At 45.5% G+C, this 23859-nt stretch overlaps 1 protein-coding gene and 1 non-coding gene across 5 annotated transcripts in view; one reads left to right on the top strand and one right to left on the bottom strand.

Annotated features, from left to right (window-relative positions):
* The window catches only part of SLC7A6 (solute carrier family 7 member 6), a 30549-nt gene extending 8018 nt beyond the window's left edge, over positions 1-22531 (bottom strand). The window contains exons 1-7 of one of the 4 annotated variants that reach the window (XM_074370535.1): positions 22372-22531; positions 20716-20842; positions 12712-13270; positions 4210-4335; positions 1978-2122; positions 1253-1376; positions 945-1048 (exon numbers count right to left, since the gene is read on the bottom strand). In XM_074370535.1, coding sequence (XP_074226636.1) covers positions 945-1048; positions 1253-1376; positions 1978-2122; positions 4210-4335; positions 12712-13234 — 1022 coding nt within the window. In that variant the 5' untranslated portion in view covers positions 13235-13270; positions 20716-20842; positions 22372-22531. The other 3 variants (XM_074370534.1, XM_045522283.2, XM_010962518.3) reach the window with 3 other exon arrangements.
* Positions 17554-17627, top strand: TRNAD-AUC (transfer RNA aspartic acid (anticodon AUC)). The gene has a single exon. It is a non-coding gene; the product is annotated as a tRNA-Asp (tRNA).
* Positions 22532-23859: the final 1328 nt, after the last annotated feature.

The raw sequence follows: 23859 nt of genomic DNA on the forward strand, positions 1-23859 counted from the left end.
CAACATTTATAGGGTGTGTGGAAGAGAAATCAGGAAAGAAGCCTTCCTCTCAGATATCAGAGTGTCACAGAAGCCACTGAAATAGTTTCAGAAGGAGAAGTGGTAAACATCTCTTGCTTTGGGGGTACAGAAGGGTAAGGACTAAAAGCAGGAGGTCACTGGTACCCTTGATAAGAACACTTTTTTGGTAGTAGAAGCCTACCTATGTGTAGAAAAATAAATGACTATCAAAACGCAAACCATTCCCTTGAGCAGTATATCCAGTAAGGAAGAGGGGAGATGAGAAATGCTATTCTGTGACTTCTACAAGTGGAGATGAGAGAAGCTTGTGCAAAGCTGGTGCTAATTAAACGTCCACCAAAGAGAAGGGCCAAGTGATGAAGCAAAATGCTGAAGAAGAGAGGAAGTGCCAGAATCCTGGAACCAGGTAGCAGAATCAGCCTGAAAATGTAGAAACTGGTCCTCTCTCTGAAACAACAGGAAGGGCAGTGATCTTACAGGTAAGCTTCTGTGCAGAGAAAAGAGCAGGAGCCTACCCGTCAGCATCAGTGTTTCCTGTGACATGAGGGGCAGAGTCATCCTGTCCCCAGTACCTGATACACAGCATGTGCTCAACAACTATTTATTATAGGAATGAACCCCGGGGCTGCAGCATAACCCACAAGGAGCCTCGAGTCTGGTCCCTGACAGGATCGCTACTTTAGGCTACTGCCTTCCTTCCCTCTGCATCTTACCATCCTGTCCTTACCTCAGATGCAAACATGAGCTACCAGCACACATGTTTGCACAAAGGCAAGCGCACACATGCACACATGCCTATGCACACATACACACCCTGCACGTCCAAAAGAGGGAGAAGGGAAAGAAGAGCTCCCATGGATTCACCTAGTGCCTCAGAGAGTTAAACACTTCAGTCTGTTATTGGTGAAGCAGAGACACAGTACCTTGATGAAGCAAAGATAGACGCGTTGAGGCCCCCAAAGCAGGACAGGGCAACAGCAATGGGAATGGTCCAGCTGAACATGCCAAATGTCCGGTCAGCAAATGTCTGGGGGCAGAGCACAGAGGGGCACTCAGCACTGGACAGGGTCTCCACAGCCTCCTGCATCTACACTCTCCAGACAAACACAGTCACTGCTGAGCAGCCCACCCCTGGCTTAGACCCATCACTTCGCCCTGCAGAGCTGAGTGATGAGGTCGAGCCACTCAGTAACCCAAGATGACGAGCAAATTGGGATCCCAAGAGACTCACCACGGCCACAGCATCACTGCCAAGGACATCTGAAATGCTCAGCACTGTGTAATAGGCCACGTTGGTCAGGATGTAGATGAGAGTCACAATTGGCATAGAAATCCCAATGGCCAGGGGCAAATTTCTGTCAGGACAAGTGAGTTAGGACTACCTGGAACCCACCTCTCCTTGGGGGTTAAACTTCACTCAGGGACTTTTCTGACATTTAATAGTTCCTTGGCCTCTGGGTCTTTGAGGCTGACTCCTCTTCCCCACATGGCCTAAGGGAGGTATGCATCCCACACCCCTGGGATCTTTCTACTGAGAGAGAGAGAGAGAGAGTTCTCTGTGAAGATGGCTCATAATCAATACTTGATCCTCGCCCCTGTGGGACCACTGGGTCCCACTGAAGGAGGAGCAGTGTCCTCTAGAACTGGAGGCCAGGCTGGGAACCAGGCTGCCCAGAATAAGCTTCTGGCTCCCCAGGCTTCAGTGTCAGCACCAGAGTGCAAGGGCTTAACAACTCTGGGGATCCTCCAGTATGAACACAAGGCCAAGGAGCTAGGGGCTTTCCCACCTTCACTCATTCCCATCTGAGCCCCTAATCCCTCAGAGCTGGAGAAGGGGGAGTAGGGAGAAGAAGGGATGAGAGACAAAGTGAGGACGGAAGAGACGAGGGCAAGAGTGCCCACTATCAGCAGGAGTTCCAGCCAAGTTGGGGAGTGAGAATATGATCCCACCTTTACCTTTCTGGATTTTTGATTTCTTCTGTTACAAAATTAAGGGTGTCCCAACCTGAGTAAGAGAAGAGGGCAGAGTAGAGGGCGAGAGAGAGGTCTCCCATGTCCCAGGAGGAACCCTCAAAGGCATCCTGAAAGTGCTCAGAGTGTCCTGTGGGGGCAAAGGCAGGAGGAGGTGCAGAGAGAAGAAAGAGGAAGAAGAAGGAGAGGGGAGATGGAAGGTATAAAGAGAAGGGAAAGGATAAGGAGGGTCCATGAGAAAGAGGAAGGGAAGGTGGGAAAAAAAAAAAGGAGAAAGCAAGAGGGTCAAGAAAAGAAGGGAAAAGCAAGAGGACAGTGAGAAGGAAAAAAAAATTTTAATACCAAAAGAACAAGTCACCAGCTCCCTGCACTTTACCACTCCACCCACTCCCTCTGGACAGTTCATATTCCTTTAGTAGAACTAGACAATCTCAGAAAAACAAAGGCATTCCTGGCTGGCTTCTGAAGTGATAACACCTTTTCCAAAGCCCCAGTGGATTTCCATTTCCTGCAAGTGACCTCACAGCAGGCCACAGCTCTTCCTCCTATTTTTAGAAAGAACCCTTTTCATATAAAGGAGTCATTTTTCATTAACAACTAGATCTTCCTATGGAACTACCTCTCTTGGCCCAGACCACTACACAATTTGGTCAAATAAATTTTTCTGAGGGGGAGGTAATTAGGTTTCTTCATTGATTTCCGCTTGGAGGAGGTGCCAGGGATTGAACCCGGAACCTCTTGGGTGCTGGGCATGCACTGTACCACTTGAGCTATATACCCTTCCCCCTTGAAAAAAAAAGTTTTTATATATATATTTTTTTTTTGGTGAGGGAAGGTAATAAGATTTGTTTGTTTGTTTGCTTATTTTTCTTTAATGAATGTACTGGGGATTGAACCCAGGACCTCATGCATGCTAAGCATGTGCTCTACCACTTGAGCTATACCCTCCCTGTCAAATAGGTTTTTCAGTCCCACCAAGAGAATTCTGTTGCATACTTGCAGTGGCTATGGTTATGTGGGGAAGGAAATCACAGGCTATCTAGGAAATGGGATCTTAACTCTCTAAGCCTGGGCCACCTCCACCCTTGGAGAGCCAGCCTAGATATCTGTCATTCTCCTTGGAGGCCTCCAGAGACCACGGACTTGAAAACCAAAGGAGCAGCACCCAGCTGTCCAGAAGACCTTCTAGACATAGTGGAGGTTTTAAACAAGACCCAGACTTCTAAGGAAGCCTGCTGTCATCCCCTGCAGAAAGCCTAGACTCATCCCTCAATGTGGCAAAAAAGACTGGGTATGCAGCAAAGACAAGGGAAAACAGACTCTAGGAACGTCCAGATGGCTGGCGGTGCTAACTTGGCACACTTGCACAAAGATGCTGGACCAGCTCCCTAAGAGTCACCCAGGCCACTTCTTTAAAAAATACCTTTTTCAATTCCAAACCAATTGGAGTTGATCCAGTAGGTATGAGATGGGAGTCTCAGGTCCCCAAGTGATTGCAAACACAGCAAAATCTAGAGACAGATGATCTAGAGAACTGGATTTTCTAATGATTGACATCCTTGAAAAAGACACCTCAGGACTTCTCTAAGGGGTCAGGAGAATCTTGAGAGACCAGTTACCCTCACTGCCAATCAGCTCAGATCTGGGAATGAAAAGCTCTCTAAAGCCAACATGCAGGAAAGTCAGCACCAACTTCCCCATACCTTAATATTTTGCTGAGAGCTGACTTTGGAAGGGAATGTTAAATAAGAGCAAGTCCAGATGAAAGGTAAAGGCTACAAAATAACCACTCATTTTCAGGCCCCATCTTCCCACCACACACCTCCCACCCCTCTCAAGGAGGCCAAGTCTTCCTACTCACTGCCTGGCAGTCACAGACCAAAAGCAGGAGGCAGAGCAGGGCTCACTCTATCTTCACCTATCACTTTTATGACTCAATTACAACCCAGGTTTCAAAAGATCCTAGGCCCTCAGCTGGCTTCTTGCAATGCTCTCCTCCTCCACGAAGGGAAAGCAGCTCTGAGAGGAGGATCTAACTCATGTCCAGTTGGCCAAGCCAGCCTAACCCAAGAACAGAGTTCTTGCTCCCACTGACACAATCTAGCCTGTACATAGACAGGGCTGAGCAGTCAAGCTAAGAGTCCCCACGTCCTCCTCAGGGAATCCAGGGGACTCCCAGAGTCACCCACCCTCCTTCCCACCTTGGGCCCTTCTTACCCTGGCACAGTTTAACAAGGCCCATGACAATGATGGCAATGAGCGCTAGGACCTTGGCGTAAGTGAATGTGTCCTGCACACGTGTGCCCCACTTGACATAGGCACAGTTCACAAATGTCAGCAGACCTAGGAAGAAAACCATAAAATCAGTGGCAGGCTTGAGCTGAGGGCACGGGGGCTCAACCTCTCTTTACAAAGCACATCATTTCTATCCTGTCTGCCTAGGGCAAAGGGCCAATGGACCAGGAGAACCAGGAGAACAGGCAAATGGGGGAACATTCCCCCATGTGTAGAGCTGAGAACTCCTATGAACTTCCCATCACAAGATACAAAGGCACACATTAACACATATTCTGACAGCCAGAACCATATTTGGAAATTGCCCCCAGGCCCAGCAATGGTGGACTTCACCCACTCTTCCCCACTCAGACTCCCAAGGTTGCAAACCATCTGAGGCGCAGACCTCTCCAAGGCCACATTAGAGAGTGGGGACAAGAGAGGCCTATCAACAAATAAAGTGAATTTGAATGCAGGTGGCAGATAACTTAGGATTTAGATAACCAATGTTCTGCATGTAAGTGTGGGGGAAAAAAAGCCTGTCATGTGCCTGACAATTTCATATACATCCTCTCAATTAATTCTCACAACCCCAAAATAGACATTCCTATTTCCATTTTATAGATGAGGGAACTGAGGTTGAGAGAGGCTAATTACAATTCCCAAGCTCACAGGGACTCCACTGTTCTCTCCCCACTTGCCTTCCTATCCAAACCTCCCAACTCTCAGTGAGGTCCGTGAAGAAGTAGGCTCATTCAGGCGTTCCCTGGGCTTGTGTCAGCACCACTGGCTTTATGTCCAGCTCCTCATGTACCTCAGTGATGTATGGGCCCTGTGTTGAGGGTCCCACCACCTTACCCCCGCTAAACAGGGACTGCTCTGATCCATGGGGAGGACACAGTAACAGTATCAGAGGGGCTCCAGAGTGACACCTCTAAGTACTACTGCTAGCCTGCAAAAACAGCTTTCGCATGAACCTCACGTTACTGCAAAATCTTTTGGGCTCATTCTCCAGGCTACCTCTACCAACTCCTGCCCATTTTTCACTCTCCTTCAAGCAGACTTTCTCCTTACTGATGCCAGATATACATGTAAAAGAAATGTCCTCCCCTCCTCCTCCTACCATAGCCAACAGCAACCCCTTTGAAAGTCCAACTCAGCGCCCACTTCCTCTGTAAAAGCTTCCCCAAATACACCAGCCAGCCCCACACTAAGCTCTCTCTCCTTGAACCCTACAGTATTCCCATTTCACAGCACAGCTTAGTATCTTGGCTATGGTCATATGGACATCTGTCTCAGGAAGGTGTCTCCCTCAGGCATTTGGGTGATACTTCCCCAAAGAGATCACACATTCTTAGGGGGAAACCAAAGCACACTGTTTTCTTAAGCTTACTGCCAAGCAAAAAGAGGAACTGAGGAACCCTGGTTGGAATCAAGATGGTGATGATTTTCACTTAACCTCCGATCCCCTAGAGCAAGGCAACTGTAAGAAAGTTGGACATTCCTCCACTCAAAGAGGAGAGCCTAGGGCCAGCCTGTGGATATAAACACAGAGATGCCTCCACATCACTTTAAGAGCTTTCACTCAGTACTCTGGCAAATGACACAGGTGCTTACTAGTCAGTCATAAGAGGGGGAGGTTGCGGGGGGGTGGCATACACAGTATTAATGACCAAGAGGGAAGGGAGAGGCCAGAGGAATGCACACTGCTGGCAGGTCTTCCCGGGGACCTGCCCTGCTAATCAAAGCTTGCTGTGTGGAGCTAATCCTAGATCAACTAACATGAGGATAACCTAGTTAATAGCCACCACTAATCCACAGGCCCCTATGCAGTACAGTAAGCATACTCTGAAGTACCTGCCAGGCCCCTTCTTGGGAATTGCTCCCCCTGCCCTCTTATGGCTGACAGAGCCAGACAACGGACCCAAGCTGAGCCAATCTGATGATGTCTCCCAAGAGTAAGGAGTCGGGAATCAAGAGACTGGACCTGTCTAACAACAGCAGAGTCAGAAGCTGCAGCAAGTCGAAGTCACACACAAGCCCCTGTAACAGAGGAACAAAAGCCACAAGAAAGCAGAGGAAGGAAGCAGAATGACAAAAAGAAGCAAAGTGAGAGAGCAGCCTATGAAGAAAAGACTGATGCAGAAATACTCAGAAGACAGAGGCAGAGGATAGACAAGAGACAAAGACAAGGAGGCAGAGACAAAGGATAAAAAGAGAGAAAGATGGACATACACACAGAGAAAGAGGCTGTCTCACAGCATCCTGGCTGTGCTCAAGGTGCTTCTGGTTTCGTAGCACCAAGATGTCGCTGCAAGATAGGGCAGAGAAGCTGACACTTCTCAACCCACCGACAGGCACTCCCTCCTTTCACTTCTGTTCCTCTCCCCTGCTTCTTCCTGCTACGAACTGCCCCATGGCTTGGTCCTCCGTGCACACAGTGGGAATCAATGACTTTGTGCTGAAGGAATGAATGAAGGCTGCGCCTCCTGGAAGTCCCTGCAGAGCCCCTTCTCAAAGACCAGCTGGAAGGATACAAAAGAGCCTGGGCACAGTGGTTGCTTCTGGGAAGGCAGGAAGGCGGGGTGGACTAAAGCTCTGAGAGGGAGGAGACTTTCTCCACTGTACACCCTTTTAAACTTTGACTCATTTACCATGCACATATACTTCTTTCTCAATAAAAATTAAAATACTTAATTTAAAACAATGTGCAGCCAGAGAGTAGGACCAGGAGTAGACTAAGGTGAGGAAGGTGCCTAAGGGACAAAATTTAAGGAGGCTCTCACTGTCAGGGGACAACCTGGCAAACCTGAGAATGAGTGCATACTTAAATGCTGGCGCCAGGCACCTTGCTTGCTTCACCCTACTCTCAGCCCTGCCAGAGAACAGAGAGCTCCCGGAACAGTCTACCAAGCAGAAGCCAAGTCCCTCGAATGTTTTCGTGATTCTAATTAAGAAACAAAATTTCACCATTTGATCCCCACCCCTCCAGGCCTCCCAGAACTCCCATCCTCACCTAGCACCAAAGACTATCAGCTCAAACACAAGACAACCAGGCTGAGCTTGGAGGCCAGGAGCTCAGGTTCAACTAACACAATTAAAACCTCTGAGCCTTCCCTCTTCCCTTAATCTCATTTCCTTGCTGGAAAACCTGCAACAATGAATGTGGGACCCATGTGAGGGTCTTCCAGGCTCTCTAGGGGCTTGTTGCTGACAAATACTCAAATAGCACATCCAGACCTAACCACAAAGCAGAAACAAATCCCCAAAGTTTCTCTGTGGCAAAGATGGCTACATATCTTCTAATATCTGTTCTTCCATCTTTCCTTAGTAATAAAAATTTTAGCTGGAGTCAGCTGCCCAAAGTCGACATTTCTTGCAGACAGACATGGCCAAGCAACTAAGTTTTTACCCCAGAAATGTAAGTAAAGTTTCACATAAATAAGACCTTAAAGGAGTATCTTTGAAGGGTGGGATGGGCCTTTCTTTGTCCTTGCCGTCAGCTGCAATGCAGACATGACAACTAGAGCTTGAGGAGCCATCCTGGCCCAGCAGCCAGGAGTCAAATGCTGAGGACAGCGGAGCAGTAAAACAGAAGGAAGGAACCTGGCTCCCTGAAGGATTATGAAGTCATCCTACCAGCCCCATACTGCCTACTTTTAACATGTGAGAAAAATAGACTGCAGTATGTTTGAGCCAGGCTGCTTTCAGTTTTCAGTTGTTTGAAACCCAAACTAATACGGAATAATACATGTGCCCTCAGACAGAACTGCGCCTCTCATACCCTCTTTCTGATGAGGAGATGGTCTGGCAACCTGAAGTCGTAGTCCCAGTTATGCAGGGAGTCACAGCTTCCTCTTCTACAAGCAACAGCGAGAAGGAACCTTCCAATTCCTCCCACAAGCAGGCTGGGTATTACTAAGGGGCATTCAAGTACAAGGGAATGCAATCCTTAAGAACAACAAAGTGGGAAAATAAAAAGAAGGGGGAGAAACATCTACAAGCCTCTTAGGAGAAAACTGTTCTACAACAGTCCAGGAGAGGTAAACCCTTCCAAATGGAGATTCCAGAATCAGGAGACACCTCTTGGGATGTGTATGAACACATAATGTACATGTCTTTTTTAAAAGCCTCCTTGTTTTTCATTACACAAATATATACATTTAGTCTCATTATCAAAACATTCAAACTATATATAGGGTTAGAGTCCAGGGTCTTTGAGCAACTGTGGTCCAGACCAGTCCTCCTTAGACCTGTCACTGTCAGAACATGAAAGCCGTCTATTCATAGCAACAACTAACCAAAATAGGGGAGAAAATCCTTCCTACTCAGAATCCTGCCCAGGCATGAGTCCCAGGCAGTAAGAAGCAACAGGAAGCTATTCAGGCATCACGCAGTGTTTCTTCACTCCAGCCTCACCCTTGACAGTCTCCCTCCCCTCCCCCTGCCCTTCCTCCTACTCCCTGTCAGCATTACCAAACAAACCCTCAGGGACAATATTTCAGCTGTGAGCAGACCTCTGTTTTGATGCCACTGTGTCAGTGCTGACCTGACTTCCAAGTCAAGTTTGAGGTTATGTAACAGACAGGTTTCCGCAAAGATAAATGGACCGCCAAGAGCTAAGCCAGAAAAACACACACTTCTACAGGCAAATTAAGTACTCTTTCTCACTCTGGGCCAGAGAAGGGTCCCATGGCCTCAAGAAGTGCCATTTTCCCCTATAGTCCCTTAAGAGCCCCTAAGCATACTGGGTTCAGTGGGCAGCCTGAGGCCCCACCCACCACAGAAGAGTCCAAGATCCCAGAATACAAATGAGCAGAATGCACCTTCAGGGCAGTTTCTCAGCCTCAGCACTACTGACACGTTGGGCCAGATGAGTCTGCTGCGCAGGGCTGGCCTGGGCACCACAGGATGTTCAGCAGCACCTCTGACCTCCACCTGCTAGATTCCAGTAGCACTCCTTCCTAGCAGTTGTGACAACCAAAAACTTCTCCAGACCTTGCCAAATGTCTCCTGGGAGGCAAACTCACCTCCAGTTGAGAAGCACTGTTCTGACATAATGAGTAGCTAACATAGCCTGAAATCCAAAAAAAAAAAAACCAACTGCTTAGATCCATCTCCCTGCTAGTATAACCTGAGACTGGGGTGGCAGGCTGCTGGCAGCCAGGATCTGGAAGAGCAAGGCCTTCACAGTCCAAGAAGGTAATATAAATTAGCAAAGACAAGAATGTCTGGATATAAAACAAGAGGGAGTCAGAGACTGGGGTGAACTGGAAAATATATGCTCCATTTAAAGGAGCTACCACTACTCAAATGTAGCTGATTGTGTCAGGCCAGCATATGGGTTCAAGTTTGCCAGAACTTCAGGTTTTTCAAGAAAAGGGCAAGTCCTGACTTTCAAATTTTGGCAAGTAATTAAAAATTATTTAGAACACTGTGCATGCCCAACAAATATATCTGTGGGCCAAGTCGGGCCCGTGGGCCACCGGCTTGCAGCTCTGCCCTAGAGTTAGTTATACGGAGACTGCCTGGGCCCTTTCTTCTAGGATGGAACTTTAATTGCTTAGCCTGGCATGGCTATAACTTCTTTCGGCAGTCTCCCAGCTAACAACCTGAACCTCTCTCATGTCTCAGTTTCAAGACTAACTTAATTATCTTATCCTACCCAAGCCTCACCCTGGATTCAGTGCAGATCTTTGTTTTTTCCCTAATTATGACCTAATCGGTTTCTTCCAATTTATGTCTTTTGAGCCCAGGCTGCTCTCAGTGCCACCTGTCCAAGGAAACTCCCTCCCACACACTCCAGCTCTGTTGGATGACACATCTAATTCTATACCATAATTTCCAAGAAGAGAAGTAAAGTGAACCCTAAACCTAGTCTGTTGGGATGCACAGGTTTTTTGGCTTAAGTCCACCTCTGACAAGCTCCCACCCTCAGGCCTGCCTTATGGAACAGCCTTGGTTTCAGAGACAGGGGGTTTGCAGGATTTCAAATACTGAGTCATCTGGGTAAAAGTACATTTCAATGAAAGAAGTTATGAGATACCATGACTTTGCATTTCTAAGAGGTGAGGTCTCTCCTGCAATCAAAAGATCAGTTCCTGGTGTGGGAATAGGCTTCCTAAGCACAAAAAACAATGGGAAAAATCATAAAGGAAAAAAGATTTAACTAATAAAAATATTCATATGAAAAATTATGAACAGAGGTGCCATTTGACTTGGTTATTCTTGGAATTCATCCTAAGTCCATCCTGAGACCAGTGCACAGGCACTCTCAGGTGCTCAGATAAGAATGCAAACTCACAAAACCTTCTAGAAAGCAACTGGGTAAGATGAAGAAATTTACAACAATTTAATTGTTTAGACACAAGGATTTCTCTTGTATAATTCTATCCTAGTAAAATATGAAGAAATTCTGAAAACAATTTATATGCAAAGATTTCCACAGCAGCATTATTTTCAATAATAATATTACAGGGCACTTAATATGCCAGGCAGAGAGAAGTACTATACATGTATTGACTCATTTATTCCCTACAACAATGTACCTTTCCAGACAGGTACAATCAACAGTTCCATTTTACAAATGAGAAAACTAAGCAACAGTTAAGTAACTCCTCCAAGGTCAACAGCTACTCAGTGGTAAAGCTGAAGTCAAATCCAGTTCTGCATGGGAACCTATGATCTTAACCACTACGTTACACTGCCTGGAAACTGCTTATGTGTCCCAAACGATGTTTTCTAAGAATATCTGATGAAAGGGATTAAACATTAAAAAAATTTAAATGCAGTATACAAACCACAAAGAGTATGATCTCAAGGGTAATTTTTTGCTGTTGTTATTTTTCAAGGGTACTTTTTTTAAATGATGGACAAGCACAGAAGAAAAATACTATTAGGTATTTTGCACAAATAGTAATAACATTTGTGTGAGAGGTAAAAATCATGGGTGATTTTAACTTTCTTTTTTTTTTTGCATTGTTCAAATCGTACAGTCTATGCATTACCTTTTAATTACAAAAAAGACATATATACTTCTTTTTAAAATGTTTCTTTTGAAGAACATTTCACAAAAAGGGGGAAAAATCCATGATAAACTAAGTTAAAAAGCAGAATATAAAGTTATGTGCAAAGTATGATTCCAATTCTGCAACAGAAAGAAATGAAGACATGACTAAACTACTAAAAGTACTCATCTCTTGGTGGTAGATTACAGGTGATTTGAGTCTAATTTTCTCTTTAATGATTGTATTTTATAATCAGAAAATTATCCCCTTTTTCGGAGAGCTCAATCAGGCCACAGCCCCCCAGGAGAAACCCTATCAGATACACAGCTGAGGACTTTCCTCCTCCCAGGGGTATCTGTGGAGCAATTCCATTTAACATCTGTCTTTAATAAATTCCTCAAAGTCAGGAGGGACAGCGTATTATACAATTCTTTATTGTTAACTCCAAGGTACTCTCAGTCTATTTTTAACACTATGGATAAACTGCACATACTGCCAGAGCTTTTGCAAGCAAGATATGGAAAGAACAGAGCATAACTAAGAGTCTCTGGCAGTACACTGCTAAGGAACACAGGGAATTCTGGGCCACTTCTCAGTCAAAACACTAGCTTTACTAGACTAAGTTCACAATAATCTTCTCTCCTTTTCAGTGATTTCACACAGAATTTCTCTTTACTCCCTCATAAGAGGAAAAGGAAAATAAAGAGAGATCCACTGGGATCTTTCAGCTTCTGTCCTCAGAAACCCAAATACGGGGTAGAAGCCACCTTCCTCATTGGCTGCAGACCGAGCTTGTTTACAAAGTCACTGAAAAGAAATTTGAAACACCAATGGGAAAAAGCCACTTTGGTGTGGTGCCTGCTGCTCAGAACAGGCTGCAGAGAGTGGCAGTGGCAGGAAAGAGTCGTCCTGTGGGCCCTAGGGACATAGTATCTTGGGACCGCCAGACTAGAGAAGTCCATTTCCTCACTGATGGCTTTAAAATTGTTTAAGATTAAAACCTGAGAAGCAAATTTATTTTTTTTTTTTTGAGCAGCAGAATAAAGACCTCAGCACTGCTGTTTTTTTCTGGGTTAAGTTACAACGAGCAATGTTGACTCCAATTTTAGTATATGTGCTGCCAAAGCGAGCACGAGCAATGTTGACTCCAATCAAAACACCTGACAAGACAAATGTAAGACATGCACCAACCTGTCACACAGATTGGGGAACAGAGGGACAGCCAAGAGTGGAAGGAATGTGAGGCACCAAAAGCCACAAACAGATTCAAACTTCCCCCTCAGGATCTTTCAGGATCAAATGACTTCGGTGAAACTACTTCTTCAAAGGTTAAAATGCCTCTCTTTCTCACAAAAGAGCAAAATATGCTGTTCAAATATAAAATATCATTGGCATTATTAAAGGAACCCACACCCCACACATAATCCCCCAGACTTACATATGCAGGCTGCAGCGAGGAGACGGCAGGCCAGGTACGGGGGCTCACATGTGAGAAAGGAGGGCTGGATGATGTAGTTAGCGAAGGTGATGGCGATGATGGCCTGACTGGTGGGCTCAACAATTAGCAGGGAGGCCCAGAGGCGGATAAAGGCAATGAAGCCCCCAAAGGCCTCTAGAATATAAGCATAGCTGGCCCCTGACTTGGTGATGGTGGTCCCCAGTTCTGCATAGCAAAGGGCACCCACGACGGAGAAAAACCCACCAATGGCCCATATGACCAGCGACAACCCATAGGAGGCAGTGTATACCAGCACACCCTTGGGTGAGACAAATATTCCTGAGCCGATCATGTTGCCCACCACCAGGCTGACGCCATTCAGCAGAGAGATCTCCTTCTTCAGCTGCATAGTTTCTGTGGACTGTTGAGGTAGCGTGCTGACATCCTCTTCTGCCCTGGGCTGGCTGGCCTCAGGAATGAGATGGTAAGTGGGTGTGGGGCTCTCCAGTTCCCTGGTTTCCATGGCAAATGGTTCCTTCACACCTGTGTTTACTATGGCCTGCAAAGAACAGAAGTGTGTCAGTCTAGGGTAGGAGCTTGTAAGGCTCTAGTTTAGACCCGCAAGGCAGGCAGGTTTCCCTGTCCTCTTCTTTTGTAGGGACAGCATGACTCATACACAGACCGAAGTACATACAACGAGCCTGTCTCAGTTCCCACCACAGGATACAAAGAAATGGAGGCAGGCTGACCTCCACTACTCCCCGAGAGACACCATGAGGGATCAGGCACAATGTGAGGGTGACTTACAACAAGAGACACCTGGCTTGATGCCCAGGTTAGGCTGGCATTTGGTTTATCTATAGCATGGATCCTCCCCGAGGTGTAGGTTTTCCTCTGTTCTTACCAACTTAAAACCTGCAAACCTGCCCTGTAGAGAAGACAAGGATCCCAGTACCAGGTTCACAGCCCTAGCCAGTCTGATAGGCCTCTCACTGTCCACACCCACCCACCTCCACCCAAACATAAACAGGGACTTCTACAGTCACATAGGGAGAAGTCTGTAGCTACTCTCAGGCCAGCAAAGAACATAGCAGGTGGTGAGAAGGGCTAGGAAGATGCTAAAACAAGGGTATATCACTGTTGCAGAGACTGGACCAAGGAGAGAACCTTCGTGAAAATACACATCAGTGTCTCACTGTGTCCACACCACCACCTTACTTCCTACATTGCTGCTTGCCTATTCAATGCCTTTCTTTTTCCAAAGTGCCCAGAAGAGAGGAATAACATAAGAAGATTAGGTGGAGAAAGAACATCCAGCAGGCACTCTAAGGTGGGACTCATCTGCTATTGGCTTATTTGCTTCCCTCCTCAGCATGCCCCTTTGCACCTGGGGCTGCAAAGAGACTCCCTCCAAAACAGGACTCTTGACACCCAATCAAAGCTACAAGGCTTCTCTTATCCACAGGTCTGGCATTGAAAGGCATCCTGTTAGGAGATGGAACACGCAAGCGTGCTCACATAACACACACACACACACACAAACACACACACACCCTACTACTACCTTTGGATTAGAGTTAGGCCTCTCCAGAAATCCCAAGGACACTGGATTCCACACCAACCTACCTATGAAGGACCCAGAACCTGTCAGAGGAAGACGAGCACCTTCCTGATCCCACCCTCAGCAGGGCTTTCTCCCTTCCCCAGTTCCTGTGCCCCAGGAATCAGGAATTCAGATTCCCCACTCCTACCTCATCTTCCGGAGAAAGGAATCTAGTAGGTCATTTGATCCCCACCCAAGAGTCAGTCCTTTAAGGTCACAGAGATGATTTCCAGGGATAAGAACGGGATCAGCACGTCATCTTCCCAGAAGCTTCTCATCTAGTCAACAACAATGGACGTGCTGGAACCTTGCCTCATGGAGCTCAGAGCAAGGGAGCCGCAGGCACTCAAGAGTGAGTACTTCTCAGGGAAAACACCAATCTCCACAAGCCCCACCCAAAACTCCTGCCTCACCTGTCCCACTCCCCCTCCAGAGTTAGGCCTGAACCCAAGAGGAAAAAGCTCCCCTGCAGCACTAATAAGCCTTCCCCCACTCCCAGAAGAGTTGGGTGGGCCTACCCTGCTTATTAAGAGGCCTGGCTTTAAGGCAGCACCACTTTTCCTTTCACTCCTGGCACCAAGCCATGCAGGTTACTCTACACAGGCATGTGCGAAAATACTTCTTTTCACGTGTCTGTCAGGTGAGCCCAGGCACGCGTGAAAATAAAATCAGGAAACAGCTAAAGAGCCTGTATTGGCGCATAGGGGTCAGGTGCAGGCTGTTCATTGATCAGTGAGTGCTTTCATGTGCGTGATGGGCACATGTTTGCAAACTCACTTGTTTTTCTCTTGTTAATCTGTTTTTTTGCCAGTCTAATTGACAAGGCCTCAGCCAGAGAATATAAAATAGGTAGAGGAAAAGCCTTTTTCCCCTTCCTCACATTCCTTTAAAAGAAAAAAGGAGCAGGTGCAGAGACTTAGGTTGCCCTTTTCCACTCAACTCAACGAGGAAGCAAGCAGGAACTTGGCCCCAGTGGCTACTCTAGCCTCCCCCTGTTCATCAGACCCTAGCTGGTGGGGAGGGGGGATCAGGCTACCAGGTATTCTTTTTGGACTTCTGACACTAGATGTGTGGGTTTTCTATATATCAAACAGTTCTGCAACAGCCAGCAGATCTGGTGTCTGCTACAAATTAATCAATTCTAATATTATCTACCTGGAGATGATAGCAACAGATTCCCCAGGTTAAGGGCTCAATTCTTTAAAAAAGCCGCCCCCGCCCCCGCCCACTCCCCACTTAAGATGCCAGTCACAAGGCCAGGTTGTTCCTGTGCTACTGACCAGCTGGCTATAAATCAGATGTTCCCACTACCCCCTCCTTGGGTTTAATTAATTTGCTAGAGCTGCTGATAGAACTCAGGAAAACAGTTGACTTACTAGATTACCTGTTTATTATAAAGGATATAACTCAGGAACAGCCAGATGGAAGAGACGCAGAGGGCAAGGTAGGGGGAAGGGGCCAGAACTTCCATGCCCTCTCTGGGTGCACTCTCCCAGCCACCTCCACATGTCCACCAACCTGAAAGCTCTCAAAATCCATTTTTTTGAGTTTCATATGGAGGCTTCATCACAAATGCATAAATAACTGAATAAATCATTGCCCCTGGTGATTGGTTCAACCTCCAGCCCCATCTCCCCTCCCAGGAGGTCAGGCCTGGACTGAAAATTCCAACCCTCTAATCACTGGCTTGCTCCCCCTGGCAAGCAGCACCCTATCCTTAAGAGGATCTAGATGCTTTCCAAAAATCGCCTCATTAAAATCAACTCAGGTGTGTTGAAAGGAGCTTGTTACATAAATAACAAAAGACATTCATTTTACCTTTATTGATATGGAGATATTTCAGGAACTGGGAACAAAATTAATACAACAAAAGATGACTCTACGGCTCGGCTCTTATTAGACAATTACAGGAGCTGTGTGACAGGGACAGTGGACAAAGACCAAATATATATTTAATCACAATATCACAGGGAGGGAAAAGAGGTAAGCTCATTTCACTGGAAATTAAAAACAGTATAGGTCTTTTTCACTCCCTCATCTTCGGAGACGGCCCGCACTCTGTCTATGGAGTGTGTACCTACTTTTACTTTAACCTGAGCACATAACCCTCACACCTCGTGGCCTTTCTCTTGCCTTTTAAAATAGCCTATACTATGTATCTCTCTAAATAAATCTACCTTTACTCAAAAAAAAAAAGTATAACATAAAATTTCCCTCACTTTTAACTTCCACTTAAGATGTAGAAAGCTGGAAAAAGTGTCCCTCCCACTCCAATGACAAGAAAAAGTCAGACAATCTACAAAACTTAACTTTTTTTTTTTAATTAAGTGAACAGCTGCTTTATTGCTCAGAAGGGGAAAAGGAAGGAAAGTGCTCAAGCGGGGATAAGGGAAGAAAAAGCACTCAAGCGGGGAGCCGTCAGCCAAGATGGCAGGTACCAACAACTCCCTTGAAGTCATTAAAGAGCTGAGGTTACAGGCCAACCAACCAGACAAATTTAAGGAAAAACAGGTATCTCCAAAAGAGATGCAAGTTCTAGCTTACCTGCAGTGGAGGGACAACAATGGAACCGCCATACAGGCAGGTAAGAAGAATTCAGGTACAACTTTTAATTAATTACTAAAGGTCAAGTGTGGGTTAGCAAGAGCCACAGACACTCAGAGGTTCTCCTCCAGTGAGACTTCAGTGGGTGTTCACAAGAATTACGAGGCCAGAGAAAGCCTCTGAGTAGTGCTGGCCTTAAGGAGGAAAGCAGTCACTGCTCTGGGAAAAGTACAAAGGTCCACCTGCTCCCTCTCTAAGGAATAAAAATCTTAAGCCCCTGGGAAAAGGGCAAATTCTATCACCCTCAAGGCAGCAGGGGACAGGCCAAAAAAAAAAAAAAAAAACAAACCCTCTACACCTGCAAGGAGGGGCAGGAAATTCTGGTCCAGACCATCAGAGGTGGCAGGACCACCCAGAAAGATCCACCCACCCAGATCCAAGGAAACACGGCCTGCCTAAGACTGAGGTTGAACCAAGACAACAGAGAACCCCTCCATTCCTCACCACCAGGTTAGCAAGCACCCAGCAACAAAGTTGTGGGAGACTATGCACTGAAGCGTATGTCCACAAAGAAGACCTAAAGCCCAGGGTTTACCCTTCAACAATCCAACCCTAAGGGCAAGGAAACACCAGAGGAATTTGAAACCACTGGTGCACCTACAGTAACCATAGCAACAAGAAAACACAAATGGTGGGGAGGGTATAGCTCAAGTGGTAGACCTCATGCTTATCATGCATGAGGTCCTGGGTTCAATTCCCAGTACCTCCTCCAAAAATAAGTAAAATAAACCTAATTACCTCGCCCCTACCAAAAAAAAAAAAAAAAAAAAAACCCAAATCCAACTCATCTCCTAAAAAACTTCCACATTAACAGGCTAGCAAAAGAAGAGGTGCACCCATTTCCCAGAATAAAGACAATGTACCTCGGTCTCTACTATTCCCTGTATTACATCTGGCAATCAATAACAAATCACAAGCAATACAAAAAAGCAAGAACAACAATTAATACCACATGATATCATTTATATGTGGAATGTTTGAAAAAAAAAGACAAACGAACTTATTTACAAAACAGAAACAGACTCACAGACATAGAAAACAAACTTACGGTCATCAGGTGGGGAAGGGACTGGGAAGGGATAAATTGGGAGTTCGAGATTTGCAGATACTAATATATATAAAATAGATAAACAACAAGTTTATACTATATAGCACAGGAAACCATATTCAATATCTTGTAGTAATCTATGGTGAAGAAGAATATGAGAACAAATGTATGTATGTTCCTGTGTGACTGAAGTATTGTGCTGTACACCAGAAATTGACACAACATTGTAAACTGACTATACTTCAATAAAAATATATTTTAAAAAAAGAGGCAACTTAATCATCGACTTAGCGATGATCCAGATTTGGAACTATCAGGGAATTTAAAATAACTATGATTAATCACATTAAAGACTGATGAAAAAGTTGGACAGCACACAGGAACAGATATGGAATTTCAGCAGAGAAATGAAAACCATGAGTCAAAATGTGAAAAAAAATAGAACAGAGCATCTAAGAGTTGTAGAACAATATCAAATGGTCTAAGGTAAATATTAAAAAATGTATTTTTTGCTTACTTTTAATTGCTTTAAAATATTACAAACTGTCTAAAGCAAAAATAGTAGCAAAGCATTGTTAACTTATTGCATATATAAAAATAAAATGTGTGACAACAATAGCAAAGATAGGAAAGAAGAGTTGGAAGCTATACTGTGGTAAGGTTCTTATGTGTGAAAATGATGTGATATTAAAGGTAGACTGTGATTAACTAAAGATGTATACTGTGAAACTAGGGCAACCACTAAAAAAAATTAAAAGAGGTATAAATAATAAGCTAACAGAGGAGATAAAACATCATAAAAAATACTCAATTCAAAAATAGGCAGAAAAAGGAGCAAAGAACATATGAAACAAACAGAAAATAGAAAACAACTAGCAAAGTGGCAGATTCTAATCCAACCATATCAATAACATGAAATGTAAGTGATCTATACACAACAATTAAAAGATAGACATTGTTCAATCAGATAAAAATGCAAAACTCAACATATAATCTACAAGAAACCCACTTGAAATATAAAGACATAAACAGGTTACAGGTAAAAAGATGGTTAAAAAGCCACATAAACACTATTCAAAAGAAAGGGGGAGTAACTTAATATCAGACAAGAGACTTCATAATAATAAGTATTGCTAGGGATAAAAATGGACATTATATGTTGATAAAGAGGTCAATTCACCAAAAAGACAATTCTAAATGTGTACTTTCACCAACAGCATAGCATCAAAACACATGAAGCAAAAACGGATAGGTCTGAAAGGAAAAACAGTCAAATCCACAACTGTAGCTGACTCCAACACACCTCTCAGTCATCAATAGAACAAGTAGACATAAAATCACAAGGATCTAGAAGCTCTGAAAATGGAATGTCCCAACACAGTTCTTATCTAAGTAATTATGTGAATTTCAAGGAAAAAAAAATTGTCACCTACAAGAGGACCTACCTCCATGCAGGAAGTTGGGGGCAGATCAGCATTGGGAGACAGCATTCCAACAGGGAAAAACGCTGCTTTGGCTCCTCTAGTTTCACAATAGAATACCAACCTTACTATCTGCTGGGTTGTTGGTATTAGAGCACATTTAGAAACCCTCCTTCAAGTGCTGCCTGAGGTCTTTGGGATCAATTCCAACCTTCTTAGCAGGGCCTTATCATTAGATCCCCTGCTGCATATAGTCCCACCCATGGTCCAGTCACACTGAATTTCTTGCAGTTTGCAGAACCTGGAGCAGTCCAAGGTTTCCACAGCCCATCAGACAAATACATCATTGCTCATGCTGCTTCTAACAACTTTTATCTTTTCTTCAACATCCTGGCTGCCATCATTCTCCAAATACCCCCTTGTGTCCCTCTGTGTGTGTCTCAGTCTCTCTCTCTCTATAATACACTGTCTCTAAAATCATTGTTGAAGACAATTTCCAATAAACAATTCTGCGTACCCTATAAGTTCCTATCTTGAAAAACTAGTGTTAAACCCCACTTGTGAGGACACAATGCAGCTTCCAAATAGGTTTTCACCCTATTTTCCAAACTCCTGCAGCAGATAATAAAGGAATTCACCAGACCACTAAAATCTCCTCATGAAAATTTCACCATGAAACTATCACATGCAATTTTCAAGGAAAAAAAAAAAGGCTCTTTCAAAGTTCAATTATAAAGAATATTTTTACAATCCAGATTTTAAAACTTTTATAATTGATGACTATGGAAGAAAAATTCTCTTGAGAAATACACCAAAAATCTTATCTGTGGTGAAAACACAGAGGATTTTTTTCTTTTTTATACTTTGAGTTTTATAAAATTTCCACAGTGAATATGCATTAATTTTTAATGCTTAAACTTCATATATATATTTATTTATTGTACTTCTATCAAATAACAAAAACTATGTCACTCTTTACATTTGTCTTTTCACCTAGGATACCAGGAAATTCAAGATCAAATTCAGCTCCCAATCATACCCTCATTTTTCAACAGTAGTAGTCTTTTCTGTCACTTTAGTTTCCTTTCTTCTTAACAACCTCATTGCAAGTATCTTTAATTATAAACCACCACAATTACTCTTTAGAAAGAGATAAAATATAATAAATATATAATTTATATAATATAGTGTTACATAATTATTAATTACATGTGAGCCAATCTTTTTACTAGTATCATGTTCATACTGTACACAAATAACTAACTAAAACTCTTTAGAAATTGCAAAGATCCAAGAAAGCAAACAAAGAACAGAGCAATAATATTCACCTGAGCGGAAATGCATAAACATCACACTTTCATAAGCCACCCCATCGTAAATGGTCGGGTACAGAGAAGAAAATGAAGTATCCACAGCCAGGCCTAATTCCACTTCTCCGTCTTGGCCAGTTAATCTCTGCAACAAAGAGTGAGAGGCAACTTATCAAAAAATGAACCTACTAATCAGAAGGATGATATTTCCTTTTGTCAAATCTAATTTTTCCATGCCCGGCAGGGGTAGCACTCAATTACTGAGAAGTTCCATCACACCCACAGTGTAACTGAACATGTGTCAGAGAACTAGTCTGGTCATTTCAGATCATGCACATCTTGACAGCTGCTGCTCCCAGAGTCCCACATCCCATGAGCACCATTTGCCACTTGCGTCACTTTTAATAGAAAAGTATCCACACATCCTGGAGACTACAGCAGGAAGCACAGAGTGCAGAGGTCAGGAAATTTCCTGTACCAAGAAGTGCCAGGGAGATAGGTCACATAATTGGTATTTACTTTTGATCTGTAATAAAAATATGTCCACAGCCAGACAGGGAAGAAGGAAGACAGGAGAAAAATCAGGCTTATGGTTTTCCAACATGTTTGTCAGGAAACAAAAATCAAATGTAAGCACTTGGATGACAATCTGAGACCAAAGCTGGGAAACAAAAAAAGCACACAGCAGGACCTTAGCAAAGTTGGCAGCCTGGGCCGTTTATTCAAGGGCCTCCCAGGAGGCAAAAGAAAGTTGAAAATGATCTCAGAAAGCACTCACAGGATTTCAAAAGTCTGCTCCTCCCAGATCTTCAAATCAGGGAGCAGCTCTCAGAGATAAGCACCAGATGGCTGAGTATTCTGAGAGCACAGGCGCTAGATTCGCTGGCAGTGCTTTTTTTCCCCCATCAAGGGCAGAAACTGAATTCTTTTCACCAAGCACACAGTCCAGTGCACACAAGAGGTACTCAAAAACAAATGTTAAATTTAATATCGATTCCTGCCTACAACTGACCATAACACACGTGGTGCCCAGCCTGTCTGCTCATTGCTTAGTGAAGAATTCTCAGAATGTTTCACCAGTATCTTTCCACTTACGGCAGGAGGCGATCAAACAAGATGACAGGATATGAAGACACTAAAAAGAATCTTAATAGCAGGAGCACACCATCCTCTCCCTCCAACAGGCCAGACTTCCAGCCCAGCACAAGACAGTCTCCCCAAGGGCCCAAGCTCTGCTCCTGTTCACACATATTCAGTCTTGAACCCTCGGTCTTTCTCTCTTTCAGAGTTTTACACGCAGCACAGGTTCCTTCTCACCAACAGACTCACATTGGAGTACCTCACACAGTCTCTCTCGCGTTCAGTGTCGCACTCAGGGCCACTCTGACCGCGGTCTCTCTCACACCCACGGACTCTCACAACCTCCCCCTGAGTCTCTCTCACTCCTGGAGGCCCCTCACGCTCATGGGCCCTCTCGCGCGCACAGCGTCCCTCTCGGGCACGCTCTCACCAGCAGCGTCTCTCACGTGGCCGTAGCCGCGGCCCGCACGCCATGCACGCCCCGCATCCCGCGCTCGGCTGCAGTGCTGCTGCCCCTGCCCGGCTCCCCCGGCGCGGGCCCTGGTCCCCCGCCTCCGGCCCCGCGCCCCGGTGCGCCCGCCCGCGGCCCGTTACCTAGTGGTGGCCCAACGCCTCCAGGATGCTCCGTCGCGCTGCCGCTGCCGCTGCCCCCGCCGCGACCGCTCAGGCCCCGCCCCCTCCACGTCACCGACCGCCGGATCGCGACAGCGCGCGCCGCGTCGGGACAGGGCGCGCGGCCCCGCGGAGAGCCCGCGGGCGGCCGCCCTTCCGGGCCCCAGGGGGCCGCCCCGGCCTCTGCAGTCTCGACGGCCGGGCTCCGACGCCCACGTGTGCGGGGACAGCCTCTACGCGCGCTTGGCGGCTAGCTCCCAAGGGGCCGCGACCTGGGCCCAGCCACCTCGCAGATTGGATGGCTGCTCCCCAACCCTGCAGTCTCGGGGCCTCCGAGGGAGGGGACGCTACCGCGGGGACCTCTAAATGCCCCCCCCCCCAATTCGTTTCCTCTGTGGCCCTTGGCCTGGGCCGCACACCCAGGGGAAACACATACATCTCAAAGAAAGAGCTCTAAAAAGCTTCCATATCCGTTTCACAGCCAACCCTCTGCCTAGAGACCCGAGAAAGACACAGACTCAGGACTCATCATCTCCGTTAGCTCAGGCCACCACACAAGCATTGAGGCCCCACAGACACAGGGACACCGTGGGGCTTCCAAAGCCAACTCCAGGCCTTCCTGGGGCTCAGGCTTGAGGAAGTTTTTCCGTCCTCATTCTGCCTGACCCATCCTGATGGAGCTACACCCTCCTTTCCTCTTCCTCTGGTTGTTCCTCCTCCATCTCCTTCTAGGAGTCCCCCTCTGCAACTCTTGAGACTCTGTGTAGGGCCTCCTGAACTCATTGGCAGCTGACCCATACCCTTTAGCTTCCTGTCCACATCTCAAGCCATGATTCTCTCCTGGGCCGTGGAGTAATTTCTCCCAGACATGTGTTCACTAAATCACACACAAAACCCTTCTCCCTGCCGCCCAGTGACTCAGCCAGAGATGGGCAGCACCCTTGACCCTTCCTCCTCCTGTCCACCCCCTAGGTCCTGCATCTCATGGCTTTCTTCTCCCCAGCTGTAATACCCTCCCAATCCCTGCTCCCTCTAACTCGTCCCCACAGGGTAGGCGGTCCCTCTAAAATACAGATTGAAATGACTTTGTATCTCCTCTGCCTCCATCCTCCACCCTATAGACCTGAGATGGTGATCCTTGAAGAGTCCTCACCAGTGCTGCCCTCTTTGTGCTGCTTGGAATATCTTCCCTAACTGTGAATGAGAGTACAGGCATACCTTATGTCTTATTGCTCTTCCCTTTATTACATTTTTTTACAAATAGAAGGTTTATAGCAACTTGTGTTATCAGATGATGGTTAGCATTTTTTGGCAATAAAGTACTTTTTAAATTAAGGTACATTATTTTTAGACATAGTGCTATTGCACACATGATAGGCTACAGCATAGTGTAAACAACTTTTAGATTCACTGGGAAACAAAAAAATTCAGATGACTCACTTTACTGCAGTATTTGCTTTGTTGTGGTGG

Source organism: Camelus bactrianus, chromosome 9 (assembly GCF_048773025.1).
Source record: "Camelus bactrianus isolate YW-2024 breed Bactrian camel chromosome 9, ASM4877302v1, whole genome shotgun sequence".
In the NCBI taxonomy this organism is placed as follows: Eukaryota; Metazoa; Chordata; class Mammalia; order Artiodactyla; family Camelidae; genus Camelus; species Camelus bactrianus.